Source organism: Artemia franciscana, chromosome 15, assembly GCF_032884065.1.
Source record: "Artemia franciscana chromosome 15, ASM3288406v1, whole genome shotgun sequence".
In the NCBI taxonomy this organism is placed as follows: Eukaryota; Metazoa; Arthropoda; class Branchiopoda; order Anostraca; family Artemiidae; genus Artemia; species Artemia franciscana.
The window spans coordinates 43,219,580-43,246,378 of record NC_088877.1 but is presented as its reverse complement, the minus strand read 5'-3'; the positions used below and the strand labels follow the sequence as shown (position 1 = coordinate 43,246,378).

Below are 26,799 nucleotides of genomic sequence, written 5' to 3'. Positions count from 1 at the left end.
GGCCTAGTTTATGGAGACTGGCTTTTACCTAATGTTTGAAAGCGAAAATTCCAACCAATTCACTTTAGAGAAAGATGTGACCTTAATTTTTTTTGCATTCCAGGTTATCTAAATTGATTATCTTGTTTTCTTTGAAATTATCTGCTTTTTTATTTGCGAGACAATATATCGTTGGTGATGTTAATATCTTTTAATGTGACATGACGTGCAATATGACTTAAACAAGGCCATATCCACGGGGAGCTACGAAGTTTTACCCCCCCCTCCCCGAAATTTTGTTCGACTCTTAAAAATGTAACAAAAAAGAATACAAACCAATTTTTGATACATTTTTTTTAATTTTTTTACCCCTCTCCCCAAAAAATCCTTTTGTAGCCCCCCCCCCAAAAAAAAAACCTAGTACGGCCCTCGATGTTGATGATGTGATATACATGTGATATATCATCAAATAATATATAACACTTAATCGTTTTCTATTCTATTTTTTTATAAGAATATTTATTTAAAAAGTAGCGCTATCAGCTAAAAATTGACGTCACATTAACATAAAAAGTACTTAATTAGAATCGTCATAAAAAAAAAACTTTAATTATAGATTATAGTCCCCCACCTTGAAAAAAACAAAGAAAATCATTGAAAATATGAAAGAAAAAAAGATTGAAATTTGAAATCATTGAAAGGAAATTTTGGTGTTGGTTACACTGATGCGTCCCCTTGTTGTTTAGTTGTAAGATAAACATTCATTGCCCACTTAAAATAAAGAAAAGGCGAAATCGTGCATTACCTGAAGGCATTATGGCCCTTTCCTTGATTGTTAAATACTTGAGAAATAAAATTTTGGCAATGGTTTACTCTTTTTGTCTCCATACTTTAATAACTAACCGAAACGTGACTTGGAAAAAAAGGAAAAAAAGCCACATTAGTCTTCTCTTGAATGAAGTGAACTCCACATCCTCCTCAAAATTGACCCCCTTTATAGACTCCTCTTTGCATAAATCAGACCTCTATAAAAATCAAATCTCGGTCATTAGATTTAGGTGTCATACGAGTATTTGCTGCATTAAAGATGGACTAAAATTGAAATTCCGAGTAATAGGGGCAATATATCGTTATTGCCAGGATAGCATTATTCCTCATTAAAAATCCTTGCAACAAATTACCTTCTATTTAGAACGTTATGCAAACAACGATATGTTAAATGTTATGGATACACGTTATTATTATATCTATTTTTAGCACACGCTATGCAAAAGTAATACACGGAGTAAAAAATAAAAAAAAACATAAAAGAAGGAAACATAAAAACAAACAATAAACACAAATATAAAAGAAAGCAATGTAAAAAAAACAATAAGCACACAAAATACAAGCATAAATATCAATCATTTATTAATTTATATTATTAATGTCAATTATTCATTCATGTATCATATATTAATTTAGTTTTGTTCTCTATTACTTATATTCCCATTAACGATGGGCTAAAAATTATAATTCTGATCATAATTGGCAAATTATTGGCATTGCCAGCATTGTATATTCACCCTTAAATCATCTTAAATTCCATTGTGTGGAGGCTCCTTTAGGTAAGCCATAGAACTCCTTTAGGTTTAATTTCCATAGAAGGATGACTCCTTTAGGTAAGCCTACCTGTTCTGACTTCAAATTTTGATTTACGAGTATGGGAGTTTCGCCATTAAAAAAACCTTTGCTGTAAATTACGTTACATTTCATATATTATGAAGAAAGTGACACGCTGTACGTTGCGGCTGTACGTTATATAATGGTTTAACGTTTTTTGTTAATCGTTTAATGCGCGTTATGATAATGTTTTGCGGTAAATTTTCAGGTGGCTCAACTGACAGCTGTGCCTCCAACGAATTTCAATGTAATGATGGCTCTTGTATACCCGAATCCTGGTCCTGTGACGGAAACCGGGATTGTCCCAACGGAGAGGACGAAGCGCTTGGACAATGTGGAGCTGTTCCTTGTTCTGAATCAGAATTCAAGTAAGTTGTTCAAGTTCATTCTATTTTCATAGATTTAATGTCGTATCTTAACCATGTCATGTCCTTGGTTTCTCTGCATTATAAATAAATTAATGGCGAAATCCTTAATTTACGTGATAGGCATGCGAAATAATTTCAGGTTGTGACGATGATTGTGTTGAGCAAGACCATTCATCTTAAATAATTTTGGCATGATTTTTTAATTAATAAATGATTCTTAATCAATTCGAAGAGTCAGAATATAGCGGGTAAAAATGGTTTTTAGATTGCCTGTCCCTCCTGAAAGTCTCTTATTTAAATAGCAGTAATTTTAAATCAAACAAATCTAAAAAAAATAATTTTTGGCATAAAGATATCAAAAAGGTTTGATTAGTATAAAGGTAAAGGTAATCGATAAAGAATACGGCATTATAATTTACAGTCCCTACCGGCGGTGCTTATCATGAAAATGTATTGGGGGGGGGGGGGGTAGATATTTCCCAATTGTAAGAGCAGATACAAAAAAAAGTACTTTTCAAAATCAAGGGGCTGGGGCGATTTTGTTCTTTTTATATTTTTTCCTTCAGAGAAAATATTGGAGAAACGTATTTTTCGTAGTCTAAGGGAGAAATAATTGCCCCCCCCCATTAGTTTACCAGGCTATTTGCATTTCATCCTTATAGTTCCTCCATGCATACAGGGTACTAGGAATATCATTACTTGTCAAAACCATTACGTTAGGAAAATAAAATTCAATAGTGTAGATGGAAGAAAAGATAGAAGTAAACTGGGTACAAAATCCCCCAGTATATCACTGACTGGGAGCTCATCTCCCAGCAGTGTAAAAATATAAATATTAGGACTTATTGTTATTATAATAAAGAACCCTTAACCCAGACAAGCCATGAATCTAACACAAAACTTTGGGCTATACTTTACCATGGATTGACTGATGAGGGGCATTGCTGGTCATCCCTCCCCAGACAACAAAGGACATTAGTATCTCTTGAAGAAATTTGAAAAATCTTGAAGATTTTGGTAAAATACATCCAGAAGAAAATATCCTCTGTCTCCTACCTCTATGTCAAATGGTGATGTTCACTAAACCCCTCCTTTCCCGACACTCTGTTAATAATGTCGACTTTATTCCCGAAACGGTTTTCAGGAAATTGCACATACGCAGTTCACTACCTGACAGCATATATCGTCTTTTGATTTACATCGCTGCTTAACCGTCAATAGATTTTATGACCCGTAGAGACTTATAAAGCATTATTTCTTAAAGAAACTTGTCTTGATCAAGTTTGGGGATTTTGGAGAATTTGGGGAAAAAGTATTCATTCAAAGCACTTCCTTCCAGCTTTCTTGACTTAAAAATTTTGTACTCCTTGTGGATTGTCTATTGTTGTCCCAGGCCCCATTCAATTTATTGACGAAATAATCGTTATTATTGCTTATATTAGTTGCTAGTATGACTAAAGATGTAGTAGTAGCAGTAGTAGTAGAACAATTTTATTAGAAATAAACATTTCTTAATCAGTAGCACAACATAAGCGAAGCTTGTGAGGCTGTGCTAAATTCAAAGAAAATAAAGAAACAATATGGAGAATAAGAAAATATAGAGAATGAGACCATATACCGAAATCAACAAAAAAACAAAAAAAACATAAACAATACACTACCTTGCGTGACCCCAAGACAACATAAAAAATATATTTTATATTTAAATCTCTATACACAGACCTCAAAGCCTCCTGGTTCCCAACATCACAAAAAACTCGGATAGCATTATTCTGGATCACACGGATTGGACGAACTATCGAAGGGAAAGTACCAAGCCAAATCGACGAGCAATACAAACTGTAATGGTGTATCAGGGAAAAATATAACAATCGTAGAACATTTGGGGGGAAAATATTATTATTATTGCTTATTAGTTGCTAGTATGACATAAAGATGCATATATTCAGATATCGAGTTTTAACACCAGGCAACCGCATTTGAGCAACCAACAAATTGAGTCTCATATCCACAAGAATTTGGCTCTCAAACTATGTAAAGTAGGCCATAGTACCCATATTTGTAACTGAAGACTTTTCATTATAACTATCGATCTTTATTTATTCATTTCTTTTTATTACTTATCAATGGCAATAAATTCTATGCTGTTCAAATCACTGGAGGAAGTGTTTCTATCTCAGAATAGTTTTTGAAGCTTTGTAGGCCCCTTTGTTTACTTTATTGTTACTCCCCTGAAAATTTTTTTATAAATTTCAGGTTTTCTTATTTATTAGTTATTAATTTTTTTAAGTAATCAAGACGAATTTATAATCAGATCAAATTGCTACTAAGATTCACGTTTTATTTCATAAAATTTTAATTTAGTGAATTAACCACATTTAGTGAATTGAGTGATTTAATGAGTTTAGTGAATTAATTTAGTGAATTTAGTCACATTTAATTCGCTTGAATTCAGTAAATTTTAATTTAGCAACTTAATCATATTTAGCGAATTTAATGATTTAGTGAGTTTAGTGAATAAATTTAGCGAATTTAGTCATATTTTAATTCACTTCAATTCATTAAATTTTAGTTTAGTGAATTGGTCATATTTAGTGAATTAATTTAGTGAATTTAATCATATTTTAATTCACTTTAATTCACTAATTTTACTTTAGTGATTTAGTCAATCTAATGAATTATTTTAGTCAATTTAGTCGCATTTTAATTCGCTTTAATTCATTAAATTTTAATTCAAACCCAATCATAATAAAAGTTTAGTTCTTGTCATGAAATTTCAACTAAAGGACATTTAAATGACCATTTGTCATTTGTCAATCCAAGGACACTTGCCATTTAAAGGACAAGAAAAGGGAGAGAAAGAGATAAAAAAAACGCAAAATTAAAAATTGTAATTTCAAAACCTTTTTCATCAAACAGTTCGTGGTAACGAACTGTAGTAAGGAGCGACCCTCAATAGTAACCAAAACTCTAAAAAATGGAATTTTGATACCAATAGCTATATCAAAAGAATCGCATTTTAATGCTGGTTTTAAATATATAAGTTTCATCAAGTTTAGTCTTACCCATCAAAAGTTACGAGCCTGAGAAAATTTGCGTTATTTTAGAAAATAGGGGGAAACACCCCCTAAAAGTCATAGAATCTTAACGAAAATCACACCATCAGATTCAGCGTATCAGAGAACCCTATTGTAGAAGTTTTGAGCTCCTATCTACAAAAATGTGGAATTTTGCATTTTTTGCCAAAAGGCAGATCACGGATGCGTGTTTATTTGTTTTTTTGTTTTTTTTTCCCAGGGGTGATCGTATCGACCCAGTTGTCCTAGAATGTTGCAAGAGGGCTCATTCTAACGGAAATGAAAAGTTCTAGTGCCCTTTTTAAGTGACCAAAAAAATTGGAGGGCACCTAGGCCCCCTCCCACGCTAATTATTTTCCCAAAGTCAACGGATCAAAACTCTGAGATAGCCATTTTATTCAGCGTAGTCGAAAAACCTTATAACTATGTCTTTGGGGACGACTTACTCCCCCACAGTCCCCGTGGGAGGGGCAACAAGTTACAAACTTTGACCTGTGCTTACATATAGTAATGGTTATTGGGAAGTATACAGGCGTTTTCAGGAGGATTTTTTTGGTTGGGGGGAGGGGTTGAGAAGAGGGGATATTCTGGGGGAACTTTCCATCGAGAATTTGTCATGGGAGAAGAAAACTTCCATGAAGGGAGAGCAGGATTTACTAGCATTATTTAAAAAAAAATAAAAAAATAAATGTGAAAAAGCTTTTTCACCTGGAAGTAAGGAACAGCAATAAAACTTAAAACAAACAGAAATTATTACCCATATAAGGGGCTCACCTCCTTATGATACCTAGCTCTTTACGCTAAAGTATTTTTAGTAATTTCAACTATTTATTCTACGGCTTTTGTGATTCAGGGGTCATTCTTAATGAATTGGGATAAAATTTAAGCTTTAGTGTAAAGAGCGAGGTACTGACGATGGGGCGAATCCCCTCATATATCAAACAGTTCGTGGTAACGAACTGTAGTAAGGAGCGACCCGGCTCAATAGTAACCAAAACTCTAAAAAATGGAATTTTGATACCAAGAGCTACATCAAAAGAATCGCATTTTAATGCTGGTTTTAAATATATAAGTTTCATCAAGTTTAGTCTTACCCATCAAAAGTTACGAGCCTGAGAAAATTTGCGTTATTTTAGAAAATAGGGGGAAACGCCCCCTAAAAGTCATAGAATCTTAACGAAAATCACACCATCAGATTCAGCGTATCTGAAAACCCTACTGTAGAAGTTTTGAGCTCCTATCTACAAAAATGTGGAATTTTGCATTTTTTGCCAGAAGGCAGATCACGGATGCGTGTTTATTTGTTTTTTTGTTTTTTTTTCCCAGGGGTGATCGTATCGACCCAGTTGTCCTAGAATGTTGCAAGAGGGCTCATTCTAACGGAAATGAAAAGTTCTAGTGCCCTTTTTAAGTGACCAAAAAAATTGGAGGGCACCTAGGCCCCCTCCCACGCTAATTATTTTCCCAAAGTCAACGGATCAAAATTCTGAGATAGCCATTTTATTCAGCGTAGTCGAAAAACCTTATAACTATGTCTTTGGGGACGACTTACTCCCCCACAGTCCCCGTGGGAGGGGCAACAAGTTACAAACTTTGACCTGTGCTTACATATAGTAATGGTTATTGGGGAGTATACAGGCGTTTTCAGGAGGATTTTTTTAGTTTTTGGGAGGGGTTGAGAAGAGGGGGATATGCTGGGGGAACTTCCCTTCGAGAATTTGTAATGGGAGAAGAAAATTTCCATGAAGAGAGAGCAGGATTTACTAGCATTATTTAAAAAAAAACAATTAAAAAATAAAAGTGAAAAAGCTTTTTCAGCTGGAAGTAAGGAACAGCAATAAAACTTAAAACAAACAGAAATTATTACCCATATGAGGGGCTCACCTCCTTCTAATACCTCGCTCTTTACGCTAAAGTATTTTCGGTAATTTCAACTTCTTATTCTACGGCTTTTGTGATTCAGGGGGTCATTCTTAATGAATTGGGATAAAATTTAAGCTTTAGTGTAAAGAGCGAGGTACTGACGATGGGGCGAATCTCTCTTATATATGTAATAAAAACATGAGAATACAAAAGTTCTTTACGTAAGCTAATTTATAAGTTACGTAAATCTTTTACCAATAAAAAGATTCGTAAAAAATTAAAAAGTTCTAGTTGCCTTTTTAATTAACCAAAAAATCGGGGGGCAACTAGGCTTCGTCCCCCGCTCTTTTTTCTCAAAATGATTCGATCAAAACTATGAGAAAGCCATTGAGCCAAAAAAAAAAAATATGCAAATTTTGTTTTGATTATTCCTCTGCGGAGAGCCAAAATCAAAACATGCATTGATTCAAAAACGTTCAGAAATTAAATAAAAAAAACAAGTTTTTTCAACTGAAAGTAAGGAGTGACATCAAAACTTAAGTTTTTTACTGTTTTAGAAAGAAGAATTGAGAGAAAGAGTCAAATTTTAGCGTAAAGAGCGAGGCGTAGATGAGGAAGCAGCCTCTTTCATATACGAAGTAATTTCTGTGCGTTTTAAGTTTTGATGTCACTCCTTACTTTCAGTTGAAAAAACTTGTTTTTTTTATTTAATATCTTTATAGATTGGGATTTCATGTCATTAGCATTTGAATTTGGCATTTCGTCTGAACAAAAATCGATAGGCTGATTAATAATCACATCATTAAATCGATTTTAAGCTTTCATGCAAAAACTTTCATTGGTTTTGCGGTTGATATATCTAAAAACTCTTTTTTACTTTCTTTTTTAGTTGTTTTCAATTTTTATGTTTTTTACCTTTATTTTCTTATTACAAATAAACTATACAACTTTATGTTATTTTTTTTTTGATTTGACAAGAATTATAAGGACTTGGTAGCAAAAAAACATACATAATACAAAGTTTCTTGCTTTTTGGATGAAACAATAGTAGATTTTGCTAAGAATGATATCGATGTTTAATAAAGATATAAATTTAAGATATATCTTTAATTTAAAAATAAATGTATTTATATATATATTTTTTTTTATCTTTTTATCCAAAAATATAAAGATAAATTAAAGATATTTTAACAAAGATATAAATCATTTAAGTTAAAAAGGTCATAGTAACAATTTTTATATTGTATTTTGACTTTATGTGTAAATGGTGTTCAGGTTTATTGTCTCGTTTAATGATTCCCTAAAGACCCAATAATTTGTCCTTAGAAAATCCAAGATTGTACGTACTCCAAAATCTGGTAATTCATAAAGGTGGCCACCAAATTTGATTTTTTATTTAAATATTATTACCAATCAATGAGATAACTTTCTGTCCTAACTTTGAAGATAATAAACAATGAAAATGTTCTAAATTATGTTCTGATTAGTTAGTCTTGGGCCAAGGTCAAATCTATTGAACATTTATTTTGGATGAAAGCTAGTTCAGAATGCTAACTAAAACTTCATTGTGGTTGGCTTTCAACTAAAGTTCGGTATAATTTGAATCTTTGTATCAGTATGATCGGATTTAAAATTCACCTTGATTAGTTTCAAAACTTGATAACTAAAAAATGTTTCAGGTTTAAACTTTTTTTTTTTAGAATTCAGGAAAGTAACAACACTTTTTTTCAGTGACACTTTTTTCAGGGAAGCAACAATAAGATAAACGATAGGTATATTACATCTTCAAAAATTTTATGAGACCCAACCTGGAATTTTAAGAGTATAAAAATACTACCATTGATAACTAATAAAAAAAGAAAAGTCTTAAGTTACAAAAAAATAATAAAAAAATAATTAAACTTGTTACGTAATAGCCGAATGAATACAGTAAACTTGAGAATTTTAGCTAAATGTTCAAGTGTTTTATTAACTGTTCATGTTTTTTTTTATTGTCTTTTATTTTTGTTTATTTTTATTCGTAGATGTGAATCAGAAGAAAAATGTCTTCCACTGTCATGGAGATGTGATGGTGCACCAGACTGTACAGATGGCTCTGACGAAAGAGGTTGCAAACCTGAAGGAGGTAATATTCTTAGATTCTGGTTTCTATCTTTTCACGAGGGTAGCGTACCCAAGACTATTCAGGTTCAAAGAGTAGAAGCCTTTTCAGGGATATAGTTCCAGTTCATTTATTGTTAAATATTCATAGACAAGTAAATCCTCCCCTTTAAAAAATCCCAGAAAAAAAATGCATTAACTCTAAGATAGATAGAAGAATTGATTCCATTTTGGTATATTTAGCAAGTTTTGTTACGTGTTTTCTATGAAAAAAATAAACTTTGGGAGATGTCCTAGCCGAATGGTTAGTGCGCTGAATTTGCAATCCTTTGTCCTTCTTGTTTAAACTCGAGTCCTGGTGTTGGTGATATAGTTTGGGACAGGGGTTAGGGATGTGACTCTGTAAGCTCAGCCACAGTCGACTCAGTTCTAAATGGGTACCAAGAGAAATATGGAGAAGGTAAATAGGGAGGGTTTGCGAAACCACAGGATGGCTGGCCCCCTCCCCTTCCTTACCCCAACTGCACTCTCTTGCTCAAGGGCTATGAAACGAAGATCAGCTCCACCGGTTTGGACAATGAAGTATAGCTATCTTTTCTTTTTTTTCCTATCATGCAATTTCTTTAGCTTTAGGGTGATTTTAGAAATAGAATAGCTTCCCATTTTCATCCCCTGCCTAGTGTAATGCGAGAATGAGACCGTACGAGGCAACGAGGTGATTCATAGCAAGTCAAACAAAGAACTCATATGAAAATATATTCGCGGAAAATTCCATTCACGTGTCCTTGTTTTTGAAACATGTTACAACACTGGATTTTAACATTCGGTTTAACTGGGAACTAGATGAAAATCGTCAACTATTTTATGTGGATGCTAAAATTTTTCAAAAGTGTTTCAGCCTTGAGTTTTCTATCTATAGCAAACCTACACACAACGGTAGGCACATACATATTTCTTCCATTCCCCCTCCTTGTTGAAAAAAGGATCAGTAATATTCAAGTTAATCGTGTGCTATGAGTATGTTCGGAGTCTTGCATGGTCTGAGAACCAAATTATCCAAAGGATATAACATTTTGCAATTGATATCAAAACGATATTGCTATTTATCTATTTATTATAGATAAAAGAATAAAAAAAGGCGGGAAAAGTCTCATTTACTCGATCATTTTCAACTGGGAATATCCCTGTGGAGGGCGATAAGGAAAATTTCGCTATTTTACCACTTATTACAAAACTGAGCGACCCACTGGGAAGATTATTAAAACATTATATTGATGTCGTCTTGAAAAATTTAAATAAAACACAGTTTGTTTTTCGACTCCAGCAAGGATAAAACCCACCCTATTGTGGGTATTTTTGTTAATAGAATCCCCATTCTGGTTTTTGTTTCTACACTCTAAGGAGTTATCTGCAATTGAAGAAGGGTTTTGGGAACTTAAGTTCTGGTTCTGTTTCTACTATTCCTGAATTTTTTGGGGTTTCCCGGAATACCCCCTCCAAAAAACTTCTGCTCTCAAATCTTGCCAAAAATTGGAAATGCTCTATTTTTACCTCTGTTAACATCTGTGTATTTGATAACGTTAATATTCGGCTAAATTTTGCAAATTTCAAGTTAATTTAAATAAAATCCAGGAAATATAACTGATTTGATTTTGAGTTTTGTATTTTTTTGAAATTCATAATTTTGCAACAAGCCTACAGTTTTATCAATCACAAAATAATTGTACCAGGGGGTTAATTTTTTGTTTCTATCCATTCATTGAGTTAGAAAATGATATTGCTTACATTTTTTCGTACAGAATGGTTAAAACTTGCCTATCTTTGACAAATTTATGATTTGTCTTCCAATCTAATAAAAGAAACATAATGAATTTCAAAAATATAAGTCAGTAGGTGGATAAAACTGAATTTTGACTATCGAATAACAGCAAAATTTTGGGAAATATAATTTTAACAAAATTTTTATCTTTCGTTGAAACATTAAAATGGCAAAAAAAATAACATACAAAACTTACAGAGGGGAGCTAAACCGTAATAAAAGTCAAAAACCCAATTTTCATTTTTTTTTTGTTTTTACACTCTCATGTTTAATTTACATTTTTTCAAAATATCACTTTTCGAATTACCAATCCCAAGTTGTGATAGACACATTTTTCATTTTTGTTTTGAAGCAAAAAAAAAAAAAAAAAAAAAAAAAAAAAAACATACCGCTTCAAAGGGTTTGAAATTCAATAGATGCCATAAATTATAACTATTCAGGCTAATATTATAATTTAGTGCCGGTAAGCACATACCATATGGCTCACATTTTTTTTTTTTTTTTTTTTTTTTTTTTTTTTTTTTTTTTTTTACAAAATTTAATGGATTAATGATGGATTACAACTATGTTTCTCTCTGAGATGTTTAGAGGCACCACTCTAAAAAGACTTTAGCAAAGGCCCAAAAACCTTCAATATTTACTTATTCAATTATTATCTTTCATAGGTCGTTTCCAATGTAAGGGGAAGACGTAGAAACCACCCCTAGTCAAAGGGGTTGTCAAACGAAGCGCAGTCGATTGGAGATCGAAGTTTAATTGTTCTATTTAATATTCAAAAGTAATTGGAGTGCAACCTGCCCCCCTCTGGTTTTTGGGAAGATTTCAGAAATCCAATTTTAATGGCACTTGGTATTAACCAAGCGATCGCAAATTCTATCGGTCGGTCTGTCTGTCCCGGTTTTGCTAGTTTAGGCACTTCCAGATAAGCTAGAACGACGAAACTTGGCAGGCGTATCAGAGACTGGACCAGATTTAATTAGAAATAGTCTTTTCCCCGATTTGACATTTGGGGGGATTGGAAGGGCCGGTTAATTCGAAAAAAAATTAGAAAAAATGAAGTATTTTTAACTTACGAACAGGTGATCGGATCGTAATGAAATTTGATATTTGGAAGGATATCGTGTCTTAGAGCTCTTATTTTAAATCTCGACCAGGTCCAGTGACTTTAGGGGGAGTTGGGGGGGAGCCTAAAATCTTAGAAAACGTTTAGAGTAGAGGGGTCGGGATGAAATTTGGTGGAAAAAAAAACAGAAGTCATAGATACGTGATTGGCAAAACCGGAATGGATCTGCTCTGTTTGGGGGAGTTGGGAGGGGGGTAATTCTGAAAAATTAGAAAAAATAAGGTGTTTTTAACTTACGAAGGGGTTGATCGGATCTTAATGAAATTTGATGTTTGGAAGGATATTGTGCCTCAGAGCTCTTGTTTTAAATTCCGACCGGACTCGATGACATTGGGGGGGGGGGGATTCGCGGGGACCTAAAATCTTGGAAAACGCTTTGAGTGGGGTGATCGGGATGAAACTTGGTGGGAAAAATAAGCAGAAGTCCTAGATACGTGATTAACATAATTGGAACGGATCCGTTCTCTTTGGGGAGCCGGGGGTGACATAACTGGAACGGATCCACTCTCTTTGGGTGAGTTGGGGGAAGGGTTAGTTCTGAAAAATTAGAAAAAATTTAAACTTACGAAGGAGTGTTCGGATCTTAATCAAATTTCATATATAGAAGGACCTCGTAGCTCAAATCTCTTATTTTAAATCCTGACCGGATCCAGTGTCATTGAAGGGGGACCGGAAATATTGGAAATTGCTTAAAGCGGAGAGATCAGGATGAAACTTGGTGTGAAGAATAAGCATAAGTCCAAGATACGTGACTGACTGGACCGGATCCGCTCTCTTTGGTGGAGTTGGAGGTGGGGGGGTATCTTGTATCTGTCTCTTGAAATCCTAAGAAAATTTGTCTTTCACAATTAAATGCTCTTTATTAGCAGCCCCTCTCCCCACTGCCGGTAAGCAGATACCATATGGCTCACATTTTTTTATATTATTTTTTATTATATTTTATTTTATTATTTTTATTATATTTTATTATATTTTATTTTTATTTTTTATTAGCAGCCCCTCTCCCCACTTAAACTTATTTTTATTATTGGCTGTAAAAAATTTTGTTAAGTAATATACCCCTCTAAAATACCACATCCATGTTGTAACAAAGACGAGTCTATTCATTTTACAAGCAAAAAATTCTATATTGCTTCATTGGATTTGAAATTGAGTAAGTGCAACAGATTATAACTATAATTATGAATATATAAATATTATAAATAAAAATAAATGCTGTAATTATAAATCTAGGTCAATTATTCAACTTATTTTAGCAAAGGCCAGTTGGCTTCCAGTTTCTTTGCTCAATTTCATAGATTAATTAATTATAATTATCTCGGTCTAAGTGATGGTAACTAAAAAGAAACTGTACAAAAGAGAACAGGTTTTAAGTCTCATGCAATTTTCAACTAGCAACTCTTACTATGAAATTTATATCACAGAGTACTGGGGGTTCAGGGGGTTAAATTAATCCCCCCTCCTCTCTAAACTATTTCTTATCAGTTCCTAACACACTTCATCTTGAATTCAGACAATTACATGTTAAAAAAAATGATGATAAAGGATACGAAAATAATAAAGTGGATTTTAAAAATGATGAAATTTTAAAAAAATATAATGAAAAGAAACTTTGTCTTCTCCAAAAAAAAAATTTGGCCAAGGTTTTTTGGGCGTAAAGGATTATCATATTGATGTTAAGATGGCAAAGGTTTACATTGCTCTCAAATCACTTTTGACTCTCAAAAAGGGTGCTATAGCTTCAAATATAACTATTTCTTATCAGTTCCTAACACAGTTCATCCTGAATACAGAGAATTACACATTAAAAAAATGATAATAAAGGATACAAAAATAATAAAACAGATTTTTAAAATGATAAAATTGAAAAAAAATATAATGAAAAGAAGCTTTGGCTTCTTCAAAAAAATTCCGGCCAAGGTTATTTTGGCGGAAAGGATTATCATATTGATATTAAGATGGTAAAGGTTTACGTTACGGTGAGCGCACGCAACGAGCAGAAGTAACTTCATTCATTCTCTTAACTTTTTTCAGTTGGCTGAGGCAACTTTTAACATTTAAGTGTTCTTCCTTTAAACTTTTTCTCAGGAATTTCAGACAAACTTAGCCCTTTTCTACTGGCATACTAGATTCTAGAAGCAAAATTAGGGAAATAAAGAATTTAGAAAAGTGTTTATTTTTAACCGCATTTTGAAAAGGCAGACTGAGAGACGAGATTAGGGATGGACTAAAATGCGCCATCCTTTGGTGTCCGCGTTTAATAGCTTTTATCGGAAGGAGCTTTCGGGTGATAGAATACGGGGAGATTTGTGTACCAATTCTCCCCCTGTATGAAATACTCATAGATGCTAATTTCACAGATTGTGGGATAAGAGTAATTCAAGAGACACCTTTTTAAAAAGGGCAGTAATTCCCCACAAAAAAGGAAATTTTCTATGAATCATTAAACTCTATGAGTATTCAATTTTAGTATATTGAGTTCAAAACAGAAGAATTGATGATCTTGGTTATAATAATTGTTACTTGTTGTACGGGGTGCAGAGATTAATCTCAGCTGTTCATGGGTAGTTGACAGGCTACTGTGCCTGTAAAAAAAAAAAAAAAAAAAAAAAAAAAAAAAAAAAAAAAAAAAAAAAAAAAAAAAAAAAAAAAAAAAAAAAAAAAAAAATGAAATTTTGTTTCGACATTCTATGCGGCAGCAATGGATCTGGAGCACCTTTATTTTTCTATTATATTTTTTATTCGTTGTAGCGATCCATTTGCACAGCTTTTTCTTGCTTCTTCATTTCTTCTACTGGTTCTTCTATATTAAAAAAATATAAACGTTAATTCGAAATATATGAAATTTGAACTTCGAAATATTTGTGCCCAATGCTCTCGGGGGCACTATCAACACCAATCTCTATCATTGGATAGCTGAAATTCAACTTTATCCTTCCATCTAATTACATTTGCAAAATCCACCTTATATTTTCCATGGATTGTAAAAAGCCTCAAAATATACGTGCAGAAATGCAATATAGTTGTAGTTTGTTGCAGTTTAGGTAACTCGACTATTGATGATTATTTTTGAATGATTTTTCTGTGCAAAGGAAATATTCTTCTGTCAAATATTTTGAAGAAAACGCCATATGCTTCTCTATTAAAAATTTGAACTCAAAACATCACATAGTGAACTTTTGATTTATGAGTAGTAATACACCATCTGCTATGCCATCTATTTTGTTAAAATGAGAAATTATCAGTTTGATTAAGAAATTAAAATTAAAATCCGACGCGTGACAAAATAAACGAATCAGCCGGGAACTTTCTCCATCAGTAATTGTTTTTCCGGATCTAAATCAAATATACATTCCAATCAGTACACTTACCACAAAAGACAAAATAAGGCATATAGGCAACAACTGAGAACAAAGCTGTGGCTAGAATAATTCACTTGGACTTTGAAAAGTCTAAAATTACGGAAAACTACCTCTGTTTTCTATTTACTAGCTGTTGATTTGTCACTAATGCAAGAAAATGTAAAGGAGAGGACATATATTTTTATTTTTATGAATTTACGAAAAAGCCATTTTTCATAATTTATTTATTTATTTTCTTTATTTCCCTCAAAAAATGAGGAGTACGCTACAATGTAATATAAAGAAAAGACAAATGATAACACTTACAATCAAAACCTGTCAAATATTGATCAAACACTTAAAAAGAGAAGAAAAAAAAAGATATAAAAGCACTTGCTAAATAGTTTAGCCTGTAAATCATCAAGAGCCAGAACTGTTACTAAAAAGCAGAAATAAATTGTGGCCTAAAAGGTTAATTTTCGCCTTATCTTCAAATGTTTTATATTTTTTCTTTATACAGACTACAGGATTCTTCACTTTAAGCTTTAAAACAATCTCAGCGTTACTAAAAGAAAGGGGGAAACCAAGTAAAAAGTTACAAAATTTAAAATAAGAAACTTTAATGGGCGAAATATCAGAAGGTCTGAAATTACGGAAGAGGAGGGACGGGAACAATACATGAGGAAGAGCAACAGCGCTATATATACGTCCCGACGGTAAAGATCCCGAAAACGAATTAAAAGACCAAATGCCTTGCGTAGTTTCATCTGAACATGCTGAACCAGGATTGGTTTATTTATCTTCAAAACCTAGGTGAGCAGTCTCGTTATTATAAATTTATGAATAGCATTACCAAAAAATAAGTTTTCAACACAAAAATTTAAATTTGTCATCCAAATTTACGACGATATTTTAGGCGTAACATTCAATAATATTTTCAATTTCCATCGCTGTTAAAAATTGCCCCTTACAAATTTCAAAGACAAAATGGGTTGTAGCAGCTGGAAATCACTATCATCGGATTCAGATTGACGGAAGAAATGTCCTTGGTAGTGTCAAGGTGTCCACTATTATCTTTTTCCAATCCTGAGAGCTCGCCACCTTCTTAGCTTGGGCAGGCAACCCTAGTCCCTCCAAAGAGAAAGGAGAACCACCTACCACTCTTCAGCTATCAGCAACAACCAGCACCTGATCTTCAGGACCGGTACTAGTTGTAAAATTTCTTTCTCTTGCGTCAGATTGTTTTCGAAAATATATTTCCTTGTGCCATAGTTGCTGCTTCATATCTCAAATGGGTTGACCCCCGGCATGATTTTGATAACGATTATTTGTTTCTGTTATCAGCGGTGTATTCTGTGCAGTACAGCCAGTGGCTAGGGCTGCCAACCGGTGAAAAAAGAAAATCACTTGGTCCTAGTGATTTTTTGGATGATTTAGTGACTTTTTATTTTAGGCACTATAAAAAACCGCTAGAAATAGTGATAAATCACTTAGAGGCATCTCTGCGAGTGAATGGACGGGGACTGAAATTAGGGGTAGTAGATCTTTATTTGTGCCCAATGCTCTCAGGGGCACTATCACCACCAATCTCTATCATTGGATAGCTGAAATTCAAATCTGTCCTTTTAAGGCTTTGTCCTCTAATTACATATGCAAAATCCACTTTATATTTTCCTTAGATTGTAAAAAGCCTTAAAATATATGTGCAGAAATGGAAAATTTATCGTATTTTTTCAGATTACGTCATTCTCTATGAAAAAGTCGCAGAGCAATATCGTAATTACGCGGCTGTCCAAAGATAAAAACGCGTATATACTTGAAAAGCCACTTTCTGAGTTAGATATGCCACTGAATTCAGCTCAAAGAGGCTAATTGAATGGTGTATGCAAGAATGTCCTAATGAAATTCCATACAAAGATTTTTCCGGTAAAAACACGTATTTTCATCATTTTACTCCATTTGCCAAAGTTGAAAAATCGACATTTAGCAGTGTCATCGAACTTTGGCATGTATTTTAATTGCATAATTGGAAATAATACTGTCTAAAACTGATCCTATCAAATTTTTACTTCAATTCTGGGTCTAGTGGTGGCAATGGGTGAGAAAAGTGTCGCAAAACTTGAGTAACTTTGAAGACGATTTTCTCGGAATACTGAAAAGCGTATGTACGCGTTTTGACATTTGGACGGTCGTCCAGTCCCGTAAACAAAGGTACCATAGAGGGGAGGGCAGGGAGAAATCCCTCCCTATATCTTGAAAAGTACCTTTTTTGGTATTTTCGTTGAAGAAATCGAAAAAAAGAAGATTACCCCCCCTCCCATAGATTTTGATAAATTCATTTTGCGTGTCTTCATTAGAAAAAAACTTGCCTCCCCTAAATCTCTGTAAATTGGCGCCCATGTCTTTTAATGGATAGATCCCAAACTAATGGATGTAATTACACAAATATCTTTCTTTTAATGCAAGTTATAGTTGTTGACTTGTCAGAGAATCGCTTGTTTCTAGTAGATGTCATTGGTTGGCTAGAGTTTGATTTAAGGGATTTCAAAATTTGACGAATTTCGACACCACCAAATTCAAACTGAAAAATCCAAATTCAAACAACCTTAAATGGTGAACCTTGAATTAAGACATCTGTGCCAAATTTCTGAGAATTGATTAACTGTCAAATATCATTTTCCCAGTCGGTGTTAGACGCTACAACAGGAAGAAACTTAATATCAAGTTCATCTTTAGCGTGAAATTATGTGAGAAAAATATGACCTTTCAATTAAAGTTATTTGAACTAAATCTTGAACCTTGTTTTTAGTTTGTGCTGAAGGTCGCTTCAGGTGTTCGGATGGCAAATCTTGTGTCCCAAAAAGATGGGTATGTGATGGAACAAATCATTGCTTGGACAATTCAGACGAAATCAACTGTAGAAACTGGAGTAAGTATTACTACTTTTAGATTATGCTTCGCAAAAATAGCATAAATTCAATTTTCGTATATTTGTTGAAAATAAGGGTTTATCCCAGGTTTTGCAGGCCACGGGTTTAACGCCTGTAAAAATCATCAAAAAATGTGTCGCAGGTTTTTTACCTGTACAATCAACAAAACGTCCTCAGGACAGACGAAGACAATTATGATAACAATCACCTTGAAACAATTCCATCTTTAAAGGAGTAAAAAACAAAACAAATTAACAAAAGACAAAAAGGAAATATTTAGATCCGAAAAGATAGATATGCGATACGACCAATCGTTGTTTTAGATGCAAAAAATCGTGTATCAATGGTTAGATCATTGCTGTGACAATTCAGATGAGATCAGTTGTCAGAACTAGAATAGGATTAATAATTTATCGTTTTGCTCTAAAGAGATAAAAAATTCAACTTTTAGTTTATAGGGTGGAAAAGCGGGTTAATCCCAGGGCTTGCGGATCTGACGCCACAGGTCTAACCTTTGTGGAATTCACAGAAGAAAAATGTATCGAAGATATCTTGTCTGTGTAAACTACCAACCCGTCCTCAGGACAAATGAAGAAGAGACCGTAGGAAATATAACAGCACTTTACTAAAAGCAATGTGGAGTCAAGAGGAATAAAGCCAAAAAAGGGAAAGAAAACCTTATGGTCCAAAAAGAAGGGTCACGCGATCAAGGAAATAATTGATATGAGAATTTAAATGAAATTAATGGCAGAAACCGGAGTAAGTGTCCCTCTTTTATATTTCTGCCGTAAAGTGGCGAAATAAAATTTATTCCCAAAAAATAACTATCGCAAGCTCAGGTTGGTTAAATATGCATTTCAGGGTCAAGCTTAGTAACAAGCGCAGCCAAAAAAAAAAAAAATGATAAGATTAATCAAACAAGGAAAAAGAGACAAATATATCAGTCAACATAAGAAAAAGATTGAAAACCATCAACAGTAGTAATACAAATTCAATATTTTCGACAAAGGATGAAAGTATTGGTTTATCTGATTTTTAACGGATATACCACCCAAGGTCAAAGGCCTGTTAGCTTTACGGAGGACAATGTATTGAAGATATTTTGCCTGCATAATCAACAAGCTGTCCTCGGGCCAAATGAATGAGAAAGTACAGACATTATAACGACGCGAAACTAGAAAACTGAAAGAAGTAAAAAAAAGAGTAAAAACCGAGAATTAAAAAGAATAAACAAAAAGACAAAACTGAATATTAAGAGGGAAACTTTTTGTTCCGGAACGGTGAGTGATTGAGCAAATCATTTTTTTATAGCTCAGATTAAACCCAATGCAGAAACTTTAGCAAGCACCATTATATACCATTTTTTCATAATTATGCTAAAAAATAAAAAAATCAGATTTTCTCAAAAAGGGTAATACAAGTAGTTTCTTGACACACAGAACCTTTTTAACATTGTAAAATATTTGCTGAGTTATCTATTTGTCTCATAATTTTAATCATGCTGAAGATTTTTTTTTATGAAAATTCAACATGTATTAAAAGGTTGACAAAAGCAGTTTCTTCAGACTCAAGATTGTTTTGTAAACATATTAATATATTTAGTGATGAATTTCTAATTATTCTTTGGTCATGCCCCATTAACAATCCCCAAAATTCTGACTTCCTCCTAGTGACCACATAATCCCAAAGATAAACAGTAAAAGCTCTAAGAAGAAGGTTCAGACGGCAAATCATAATTTCCAAAAATGTGTTTATGTGACAGAACAAATTAATATTCTGAAAATTTGATTATAGAGGAATATTTGATTATGATAGGAAATAGCTTAACCAACGACTCTGTTTATAATTATGCTGAGAAATATAAAAAAAATTTTTAGTATAAACGGTGCCAAAATTGGTTTCTCCAAATAGACATTGTATAGGGCTTATAAGGTCCGTGTAGGCCTTAGTGTATTAAGATGCCTTAGAGCGATATCTCGCAGTTGCAAAAAGATTTCCGGCGATTTGGAAAGATTTTCTTGGTCCAGAAAATAAATGGGTCTCCAATTAGGCTGATTATGCTGAGAAAAATGATATATTTATAAAAATGACATAATTATGACGTAATAATAACAAAAAATGACATAATTATGCTGAGAATAACATAAAAATAATTTTAGTATAAAAGGGCCAAAATTGGTTTCTTCTAATAGACATCGTAGAGGCTTTATAAATATTACAGGCCTTATAAGCATAAGGCCTTATAAATAAGGCCTTGTAAACATTGTAATATATTTAGTGAGTGATTTTTGACAATATTATGGTTGTACCCCTCTTCAGAATACCGGAATTCTTAATTTTTTCAAGCGATATATAATCAAAATTAAAGTAAAAAGAACTAAGGATACAGGTTTAAGATCAGTGAAATTGACAGAAGAAAATATATCGTGGGTATTTTGGTAGGATAGTAAACAAACTATGACGTTTTGGACGTTTAATATTGTCTCGTATATTCAAGTAAAGAACTTGAGTTTCGATTGATTTGATAGTGGTATTAGGGCATTTGGTGTTGTTCTTAGTTTCTTAAAACCCCTGCTGAGGTAAAAGAAACATTTTCTTTGTTGTTTTTGTGAATTTATTTGCCCCTCCCTTCTCCATATCACGTCTTGACATTTGGAAGGGGTGTGATTTGTATTAACTTCTCTTATGAATGATATTGACATTGTATGATTGACTAGATATTTTCATAAAATTTGAAGAAGAAACTACGGAAATTATAAAAAAGAGGTAAAGAAGTAAAACGAAAAGAGAGGATAAAAAGGAAATTTTAAAGGGAAATCAAAATCAAGGTGAAAAACCAACAGAGATAATAAATATACAATAGGGTTACAATTATTTAATAGTGCTCTTCTTTAAGAGTAAACTCTTAAAGAACTTAAGAGTAACTCTTAAAGACTTAAGAGTAAAACTCTAAAATGGTAAATGATTGGTCAGCAAAAAATAACCCACTAATCAGAACCAAGTTTAAAGAAACTATTATGATGGATGTACTTAGCTCACGCGAGTGAAATGTTACAACTCTCCACCAACAAGGTAAAATTGGGCCCTTCCCAATCAATATCCCTGCTGGGAGTAGGAAAAGAAAGAAAAAGGAAGGAAAATAGGAGGAGACCTTTGAATATAGAAAAAATTCTTAAATAGGTATATGTGAGATTGTGGTTTACCTGAATAGGTAATCTGTAACTGAGTATTACTTCAACTGGTAATCCAAAATTAGGGGTTATCTGACCCCGAATTGCCTTACCTTAGACCTAATATCCTCCAGAGTTATTGCTGGTTCGAAGAGCTTCGACGAAGCCTTTCTACTTGTCCGAAAGCTACGCAGCGGTGGTGACATCTTTCAACACCACAGTGGCGACATCTGGTACTATGAATATCTCAGTAGTCTTTAATTTGCGTCATCAGTTTATTTGATGATGTCATCATCAGTTTATCTTATTAAGGGGCAAGATTAACACTAACTACGGATACTACAAAAAAAGGGCTATATTGATATTTCCCCTAGAATTATCAACATATGTGCATGCATAAAAAATTTAATATGTGAATAAGTAATTAAATGAAATGAATAGGCGCTTGAAAAATTTGCACAGATAATTTATGTATTTTAGTTTGTTTTCTAAGAAAAAAATTCTTTAAGTGCTCGGGAAGTCAATTGGGCCAGGTATATTCACCTCAACTCTGAAAAAAGTATTCTAATTCAAAGAGGAAAAAATATTGATAAAATTTTTCAAGAAGGGCATTTTAAAAAAAAATTATTTGCATTATCCCTTCGTCCCTCTAACATAAACGGGAATAAAATTCCTGAGATGAATAAGGGGGGTTTGGGTAAAGCCACTTACATCCCCTGTATAAATCTTGGTCATATTTGTATCTTCTTCGTTTTTATTGCAGCTTGTCACACAGAAGATATCAAGTGCCGCGACACAGGTGTTTGCATGCCCAAGTCATGGAAATGTGACGGCGAAAACGATTGTGCCGACGGTTCAGACGAGGAGGAGTGCTTAAGAGATGTGCTAGAAGCTGCTGGTAAGCATTCATACTCATTAAAAAACTTCATTAAAAGACATTAACATTCATTAATAAAACTGGTTCATAGGTATAATTGACCTCTTCACTGTAATTAATAAGCTAACTAGATAAGATATATCCAAAAGATTCATTTGGTTAAAACAGAAAGAAACAGAGAGATTCCTTTCCTATTATTCTGAATTAACAATTGAGCTTTTACTTCAGTTGGTCTATTTTGCTCACCTATTTTGATAACTCAATCACATTATTTCTTAAGTATCTTTCAGAAAAGGAAGCCAAGTAACGCCTCCTGTTTAAAATCTGATTGGTTATAATCCGGGAATTTTCAAATTATATACACCTGTCAGGTTACACCTGATTGGTTTGACTTCGTGAAATTCTAAGCCAGAGTAAGAACTTAAAACTTCTCACAGGCCTAGATATAATACTACTATGTTTAATATTATATTTTTAAAACAAATATAAAAGACGGTGCATAAGTAAAAAAAGAGTAGAAATGAAATACAATTTAAGAATTATAAAATCGAAAAAATAAGCTAAAATTTTCAGCTAATAATAACCAGAAAATTGCCTAAATATTTGTGTACAATTACTATTTTTCCATGTTTATTTGTTCTACGTTTTCTAAACCATGTTCAGCTAGTACGGTCTTAGAAATTATTTACTCCCAAAGATGATCACAAGATAACTAGCCACATGCTAAAAAACGGTGCCTATAAGGCACCATAAGGCACCATCTACCATTGTTTTGCCAGTGTTGCCATGCGACACTGGCAAAACATCTTTTTAAGTTGTGTGGTGCCATGTTTGGTGTCATGTACCATTATAATGTTCTTAACTCATTGTTTTCTGATTTTCACCAACGTTTCTTTGTTTCACCTTAGCACACGCTAATGCAGAAAACTGCAACACCGAACATGGATGTCTTTTCAATTAAAATTGTGCTCCCGATTTTTTCTAATTTCTAGGATATATGTGGCCCCCTTATTGGATTTAAACAATCAGATTTGATTTTCACTGTCCTTTGTACTTAAGGCAGTTAAAAATTTGTTTTTCGTGTTGGAATTAAAACTGACATTTGAATTTCAGATGACCCTTTAGTCCTTAACGATGATGAAGACGAAGACAATGTATCAACAAACACATGCCCGGATGGACAATTGCAGTGTGTTCTCGACTCAAAATGTATCAGCTTCAGTCAAATCTGTGACGGCAAAGCTGACTGTGGCGATGGTGCCGATGAGCAGAACTGTGGCTCAGAAAACTTTTAAAAATGGAAACGGCAGTTTAAACTCAGAGTTGTGTGAAGTTGTGCCACATTGTAGAATAGTGACATTAATAGTATTACGGTGCTACAGATGATGTTAAAAGGAAATAGATCTATGTGGAGTTTAAGACTCTCTGAACATTGAAATGTGACCTTGTGTCATTATAAATGGGATACTAAGAGTCTTATTGCATACTTTTGCTGATTTCTTGGACATAAAGCCGGTTTTTAAGACCTGAAATTTCCGAAGTTATACAGTTTTCTCATAGGTCGAATGTATAGATTTTCGTTTATGCATCTGGCATTCCAAGTCCCAAGACGTTTTTGAAATTTTACTACTTCAGAAAAGGAACAGGGGAATATTTAACCCAAAAATTGAATCTCCATATTGTGAGTTTGCTAATCTCTGTGGAGATTATCGAGACGAGAAAAAATCTTTTTTCCAACGGGAAGAAATTGGAACCATAGTTTCTTTTCAGTGATCTAGGACATTACTTCTGTCGAATTGTAAATGAATTATATTTCCTTGATGCGGTAATCTTGGTAGTTCTGACATGTTTTCTTTGTGCTTTTTTTTCCTTTTTTGTTATTTATTATCGTTTTTTAACTTTTCTATGACAGAAAAAATTGACAGTTACAATGGAACTAGAAACAAACTCTTTAGAGCGGGGAGGTACAAGATTTGCGTAGTGTTTAAATGAGAATACCTGACTCCAAATGCCACACTTTTTTTATTATATATGAAATTCCGAAAGTCTGACAATTGACATAGTTGTGATAAAGTTAGCATTATTATTTGTATTTAAACCTTTAACTTAACTGTATATCCATTGCTGATAATTTCCATACTTGCATAGGCATGGCCATATCCAAAGGTAGGAACATGGTTCACAAACCCCACCCCCCTACCACTCCCGAAATTTTAATTTCAAGATCCATAAAAAAGTAATAAAAATACATGTAAGCAAATTTTTGTTGCGTTTTGCAAAAAAAAATAACCCCTCCCCAAACAAAATCTTGGATACGGCCTCGTGCAAGGGCTAATGTATGTGCATCTTTATCTTGTTAATTTATTTTCCGAACTTTAAATTATGGCTCGCGGTAACTTTCGGTAATTAATCATCCAATCATGATAAAGGATTTATTTTGAACTCAACAATGGATTTAAATTTAGAGTAGGGGGTTTGGCACTCCTACAATTCTTAAAAAGCAGTTTTAAATCTTAGTATTTATGATTTTTTTTTGAAAAGTAATTGTTTGCGAATTTTATTTCAAATTTAACGAGTATAATACTTAAAAAAGACAATAGTTTTACCCTGAAATATGTACCTTATATAAATGATTTCCGAAGATAAGTAAATAGTTTTTATCTTATTTTGTATTTTATCTTTTTTAATTTTATCCAAATTTTAATTTAATAACCGAATAATTTAATATGTGAAATGAAAAAATCAAATAAAAATAAATAAAATTTTAGTTAATAAACTATTTTAGTTAAATGATTAAATTCTATTTAGTCTAAATAGTATATAAATTTTTTAATGGTAATTGTTAATGGTTAATATATAAATAATAACAATTAACAATGTTATTGTAATCAAAAGTACTGAAGCTAGTAATTAGTTTATCAAATGCATCACTTGACCCATCTCTAGTTTTTCAGCCGCTAGGGGCAATGAATTTTGTCATAGAAAAAAAAGACATTCTAGGTAATACTAATTCTTTTTTTTCCATTTAAAACACAGTTCTTCATTTTGGTTCTTTTTTTTATTTAAAATGCTTGCCTATAAATTAGTAAATGAATTATAGCAAATTATAGTGAGTTAATCAATTGAGAGTAGAGAATAAACAATTTACTTGTAATGATTGAATGCAATGATCTTTGACTGTTTAAGTGACTGAATGAAAAATGATTGACTTAATGTGTTTAGGTGACATCAATTATTAACCATTTTATACTCTAAATCCCTGTTTTAAAACAAACTTAATTAGGTTTACTCGCATTTGACTAATCAGAGCTTAGATAAAAGATTGAACAAGCTGCGATTGGCTGAGAGTAGGTAACTAATTAAATATACATGAATACTGTGCCCTAATACATAAAATTGTCATCTTGTTAATTGGAGTAATTCAATAGGTCTTATGTTACACCATTTTAAAGATTTATGAAGCGTTTCTTGAGGCATAGAAAGCTCTATCCATTAACTCTTCACATTTATCCATTCACTCTTCACTCTATCCATTCACTCTTTACATTCACTCATTCACTCTTCACTCTTCACATTTCCTTATTTGGCTCATAGGATATTAAGAAGTTTCACTTAAACAAAATAAATTAGCACATAATGGCTTATAAAAAGTTTATGATAGTTTATGTGCAGTGGCGTAATTTTGTCAAAATCCTGAGGGGAGGGGGCGCAGTTGGGACCAGTTTTTTCCTAATAAAGTAAAAATGACAGTGAAAACACAAAAAAATTAGCCTTATAATACCCCATAAAGGTATAGATATAATCCACGTTTCTGTGGATATCTGAAATATGTAGGCTTATATTAGTTTTGACAGGATTTTTGAAGAAGCTAAATTTCAGCTGAGAGGGAGCAAACATGGGTCAGAGAAGGGCGAAGGGCAAACCAAGGGTTGGGAGGGACAGTTGCCTTCTGCCTCGCAGCAAATTAAGCTCCTGTCTGAGGGGTCAACATTGCAGAATATTCTGCACTTAAATACAAACAGGTTATTAGTTTCTGCTATATGATTTCTTAGAACAAAAACAATTGCAAAAATTTGGTCATTATTAATGATAATTGGTTTGTTGAACATTACCATAGAAACCGAAACTTTTAATATTTTGCTTCTTATGCCTAGGATGTAAAAAAAAACCTTTTCATAAATATTTTTTTTAAACCCGAAACTAATTTTACAGTTTTTCTGCTTCTCTGTGAAATTTATTATGTATATCATGCAACAAAAAGGTGTTTGGAACTTATAAGAGTGGAGGCTGGCGCTGGCATTGAAAAGGAAAGTCACCAGTGTCATCTAAAGTTTGGCAACTTTGTTGTCCCAAAAATTCTACATAGTTTATTTTTCACGTACTTTAACTGCTGGGTAGGGTAAAGAAAGTCGGATTTTGTTTCCAACAGGCCTAAGAGCTTAAAGTCAAATAGCCTACTTAACCTGCAAATAGGGCTAATTTATGCAGAA

At 33.0% G+C, this 26,799-nt stretch overlaps 1 protein-coding gene across 2 annotated transcripts in view; it reads left to right on the top strand.

The window, feature by feature from the left end:
- LOC136036510 (uncharacterized) overlaps nucleotides 1-25,463 on the top strand; it is a 94,113-nt gene extending 68,650 nt beyond the window's left edge. Inside the window, exons 9-13 of one of the 2 annotated variants that reach the window (XM_065718801.1) lie at nucleotides 1,850-2,009; nucleotides 8,974-9,074; nucleotides 18,142-18,261; nucleotides 22,196-22,330; nucleotides 23,423-25,463. In XM_065718801.1, the coding sequence (XP_065574873.1) occupies nucleotides 1,850-2,009; nucleotides 8,974-9,074; nucleotides 18,142-18,261; nucleotides 22,196-22,330; nucleotides 23,423-23,604 (698 nt within the window). In that variant the 3' untranslated portion in view covers nucleotides 23,605-25,463. The remainder of the gene's footprint in view (nucleotides 1-1,849; nucleotides 2,010-8,973; nucleotides 9,075-18,141; nucleotides 18,262-22,195; nucleotides 22,331-23,422) is intronic. The other variant, XM_065718802.1, reaches the window with a different exon arrangement.
- The last annotated feature ends 1,336 nt before the right edge of the window (nucleotides 25,464-26,799 follow it).